The sequence below is a fragment of the Nilaparvata lugens genome, chromosome 5 (genome assembly GCF_014356525.2).
Source record: "Nilaparvata lugens isolate BPH chromosome 5, ASM1435652v1, whole genome shotgun sequence".
Lineage (NCBI taxonomy): Eukaryota > Metazoa > Arthropoda > Insecta > Hemiptera > Delphacidae > Nilaparvata > Nilaparvata lugens.
In genome coordinates, this window is record NC_052508.1 from 32612547 (window position 1) to 32617655 (window position 5109).

Here is a 5109-nt window from a genome sequence, read left to right on the forward strand (position 1 = left end):
ATAAATTTGATCAAAATCGTTGGAGCCGTTTTCGAGAAAACCGCGAAAAACCCTGTTTTTGACAACATTTTTGCCATTTTAGCCGCCATCATGAATTGCATTTGATTAAAATTGTTCGTGTCGGATACTTATAGTGTAAGGACCTTAAGTTCCAAATTCCAGGTCATTCCGTTGATTGGGAGACAAGATATCGTGTACACAGATGCACATACACTCATACACACACACACATACTGACCAATACCCAAAAAACACTTTTTTGGACTCAGGGGACCTTGAAACGTATAAAAATTTAGAAATTGGGGTAGCTTATTTTTTTGGAAAGCAATACTTTCCTTACCTATGGTAATAGGGCAAGGAAAGTAAAAAGGACGGAGTGAGTCAATTTTGTTGTCCAACGAACTTGACCTGTAAAAAGGTTCGAAGAAAACGTGTTCAAAATTTGAAGTTGATTGATCAATTCTTTCTAAAGTTTTTGTAGAAAAAAAAACAGACGGACAACAACTTCGGCCTTGCATGAGTCAAAAGTGAGAACTTGCTAACGTTCGTTCAATAAGCATTTTCAATACACCAACCCTAACAGCCATTAGCCGTTTTCACAACGATATCTTGCTGACACGACAGAACAGAATTCACTCTTTACACTGATGGACAGTATTAAAGGAGACTTTACTCACAAATTTAACACTGAACAAAAAAAAATTGTCTTGGCAACTGCTATCACAAGTAGTATTATTAATTACGCGTATGTTACAGACAGACAATAGACAGACGTTAATGGAAGAAGTGGAGGAGATTGCGCGAGATCTACTGTTCACAGAGCTACTAGTGTAAAAGTATTACCAGGTTTATATGAGTACGCCTATCACTAGCTTCAATATTGCTCACCTAGCATAATCAGAAGAGTTGGACTATAATCTTAATAAATGCTTCTCCTACAAGTGTGTATTTCTCAACTTGTCCTTGTACTTGCCTGTCAACAGCTCACTTGATAAAGAGTTAGAAATAATCGAGGATGATATCAAGCATTCAACACTTTTATTTTCTATTAATAAGCTGATTACATAATATACAAAGATAAACAATAATACTCTCTAAATTATTTACAAATATAACTAAAGTCCATGTTTACAAGATAGAACTTAGCTATCTTCATCATCATCATTCAACAACTCAGCTTCAAGTGCAGTTCCTTCAATCTCAATTCTTCTCAGCAACGCGGCTTGAATTCGATCTATTTCTTGTTTGTTAGTTATATAAGCATAGCGACACTGTAACCTGGAACATAACAATAAAATAAAAATCAGCCAACATGTTTAAGCTATTCATTTTCTTTACAATACAATAAATTAGAAATGCAATAATTATTTTCAGATATTGCCTACAAAGATTGTAATTGAATTGATTTTTTTTATTTCCATAGAATAATACGAGTACAACATATACAAGTGGGACCATTAGAAATTAATGTAAGTTTTGACAATAAAATATATTTTTGTACACTAAGCACCTTCACCATTTTTAAAGCAATAAAACACCAATATTTTTTATCATATTGTTGTAAATGTGCTTTTGTAACTAACACTTTATTCACTAGTAGTTCTGTGAACAGTAGACCTCACGCAGTATTTCATCTACAAGTACCTGATTGAAACTATAGACCTTATGGAAATACAGCAATAGACTGGCTTCTACACACATCTGTGTAATCACTTGTCAGCTGATTTATGATGAATAATTCTATAGTCTGGTTTTTACTCTAATATTGGCGTATGAAGGAGGCTCCTTTTTCCTTTTTTATTATCCTTAAAATGCAAAATTTCCAAAAACCTTGTATATACGTCGACGCGCAATTAAAAAAGGAACATACCTGTCAAAGTTCATGAAAATCTATTACCGCGTTTCGCCGTAAATGCGCAACATATAAACATTTAAACATTCAAACATTTAAACATTCAAACATTTAAACATTAAGAAAAATGCCAAACCGTCGACTTGAATCTTAGACCTCACTTCGCCACCCCTAGGCTGGCGGCTGTCAGTATTGTCGGCTTCTAGGGGCAGCTGAAAACATGCTCTGTGCTGTGAGGTCCGCCGCCACAGTCGGGACATATATCACGCATACCATCAGTGATTCTGGACATGTAACTGTCCAGAATCACAGAGCAGCCCAATCTCAGTTGAGCAAGGATGGTGCGGGTTCTTTTGGGCAGGCTTTTCTCGTCAGCATTTATTTGGGGTGGTTACCCCCCACCGGATTAAGCCTCAGTCTGCTAATGCTTCATCGACCGTCTTTTTGTGTATGGACTTGATCCCCTCCTTGTACCTTGTGCTATTGATGGATGGTCTTGGTTCCAGCCACCCAATTTCACAGATCAGATCATCTACTGATCTTCTTATATGTCTTGGGGTGTCCAGATTCATAGTGGGCCTTGTCCACAAAACATAAATTTCGAGTTAGGCATTTAACTGTGCTCTATGCTCTATACAATACTATATATATAATGCACCAATATATAGTGACTGGACTATCAGCCGTAACAAATACAACATTATTTTTACAGAACCAGACACGGATTTTGAATCTGTAGCATGAGGCCTTCACCTTAGGACAGGTGTAATGTTGCGAAAAAATCCTGTACCATTGAAAATCGCAATTAAAATCTAGTAGTTGTTTCAAAATGGGGTTGTCCTCAACTGTTTTGCAACTAACTGAATCTAGTCAATCTGTTCGTTTCGCAGCAAAATGAACTTTGCCCAACCAAAGTAGGGTGGCTGACTTGTGGTGTCGAATCAAAATTGATTCTTATCCATAAGATAAGATATCTTTTATTGCCAATAAACATATACAATGCAGTATTAGGCAAAAGTCACAATACAAACAATACAATAAAAGTAACAAAATCATAACACTGGCAGAAGTAACAATACAATAGAAACAACATCTGAACCAACCGAACACAGTCATAGGAAAAGAAAAAAAATTGACTAGAACACTCGACACTGTACCACAAGTGTAACAATTATCTCAATATTGCTTATTTTATGAACAAGACACATACAAACTCTAATCTGCTAGACATTAATAACAATATCAGATTCAAGTTAATTTACGGAGCAAAAACGTAACTCTAGCCAGTCTTTTACATAATTCCGTGATATGCACATGCCAATCAAGCTTTGAATCCAATTGCATACCCAATAACTTAACAGAGGTGACACCAACATCTGCTAATACTTTATTATTGAGTGAAAAGAATATTTCTTCTGTCTTGCTCTCATTAATGCACAAGTCGTTTGAAGTGAACCATTGCTTTGCATCAACATAGGATTGGTTCATCATATTCCGTACATCTCTCCTACTTACATTGGAATTTATCAGAGTGTCTGCATAGAAAACAGGTTAAGTGTGAACATTGGACTGAAGGTCATTCATAAAAACCAGGAGCAGAAACGGTCCAAGTACGGAGCCTTGAGGAACACCTGCTAGTACTTCCTTGATTGAGAATTTTCCCAGGTGTCAGCGACCACAACTTTCTGTTTCCTATTAATTAGGTATGATTGGAGAAGTATAAGTTCATTATTTTTAACACCATAGAAGTTCAACTTATCCAAAATTTTTTCATGGTGGATGCTCTAAAAAGCCCGGCTCAAATCTATCAATTTCGCACCAGTTGCTAATTTCTTTTCAAAGCCTTTCAGTATTTCATTTACTACAGATTCAATCGCCATCACTGTGGAATGCTTTGATCTAAACCCATATTGATGGCAATACAATAAACCCCTTCGATGTAAAATACTCATAAAGCTGAATCAATATACACATTCTATGATTTTGCTTACAATAGGAACTATGGCAATGGGTCTATAGCACTCTGGTTTACTGTGGTCCCCCTTTTCAAAAACAGGGATTATCTTCGTCAATTTCAGAGCGTCTGGGAAACCCCCAGTTACAAAAATCAGGTTAATTAAATGAGTAAGAGGAAGCAGTATTGCATCAATAATGTGCTCATACAATAATAGATCATTCACATCTTAAGTACGTGATGAACTCAACTGCATAGCAATTGTCCTAACTGTGGAAGAATATATCTGTCCTAAATGAAAATTGGCTTTCCGCTTACTATGTTCCCATACAAACTTTTCAAGTAGCTCAAGATGACTGGGTACACCATCACCTTCCCCATTATTTGTCTAAATGCTTGAGTTTATGAAATAACTGTAAAAAACCTCTGCAGAAATATAAATTTTCTTTGGTGTTCTCTTACACGGCTCACTCTTGACAATATTCTATGCCACTCTACACTTATTTCTAGAGTCCTCAATTAACACATCATTCGCCTCTATTTTTGCCTTTGTTATTGCAGAGGCATACAATTTCTTTATTTCAATTTTATTACAATTTCAATATTTTTTTAAATTCTTCTTATCCTCCTCCCTACTTGTCGATTTCCACCTATTATGATATAATAATAATACAGCTCTCATATCATCAAGATCCTGATTAAACCATCTATTTTTCTTAAACTTACCAGCATTCACCGGTCTAGAAACAATTGGACATTTCTCATTGGAAACTGACAGCCCACATTTCAAGAATTGATTGAAAGCCAGGTTAACATCAATTGTAGGCCTACTGAGTAGAAAAGACCAGTCAATATTCAACAGACTAGGACTACAATTCCTTAATCTTGTTTCTGCTACCAATCTGGATTTTACTATTTTCCTACTACCCTTACTATTAAATTCCTTATGATCTAACTTTAATGTAAGCCAAATACCGACATGATCTGTTAATAAATTCTGCTCGAGCAATGTATAGTAAAAGCGTATAGTAAGCAAAGTATAGTAAAAGCACATAAGTCCTGCTCGAGTATATTGGAGTAAACGCATTATTTGTACTTACCAGTAGCCAATAGTGACGGCGAGGTAAGTTGTTGCGCCAAATCGATAGCTTTGCGGAATTTTACTGGTAAACATGAAATACCCCAGACCTCCAAACAGGCCAGATGTCAAGCCGTACAGGAAACTGTTTCGAAAACATGGAATTTTCGATACGTCTCGACCAAAGAACATCAACGGCTGAAAAATTGTTATAAATTATAAATA

General features: G+C 35.9%; 1 protein-coding gene across 1 annotated transcript; it reads right to left on the bottom strand.

The window, feature by feature from the left end:
* Positions 1–1019: 1019 nt before the first annotated feature.
* LOC120351325 (cytochrome c oxidase assembly protein COX20, mitochondrial-like) lies at positions 1020–5109 on the bottom strand. Its single transcript, XM_039428194.1, has 2 exons — positions 4907–5109; positions 1020–1278 (listed from the first exon to the last, which is right to left on the bottom strand). Exons 1-2 carry the CDS (start codon positions 5074–5076, stop codon positions 1143–1145), a joined length of 306 nt encoding a protein of 101 aa, XP_039284128.1. The 5' UTR covers positions 5077–5109; the 3' UTR covers positions 1020–1142.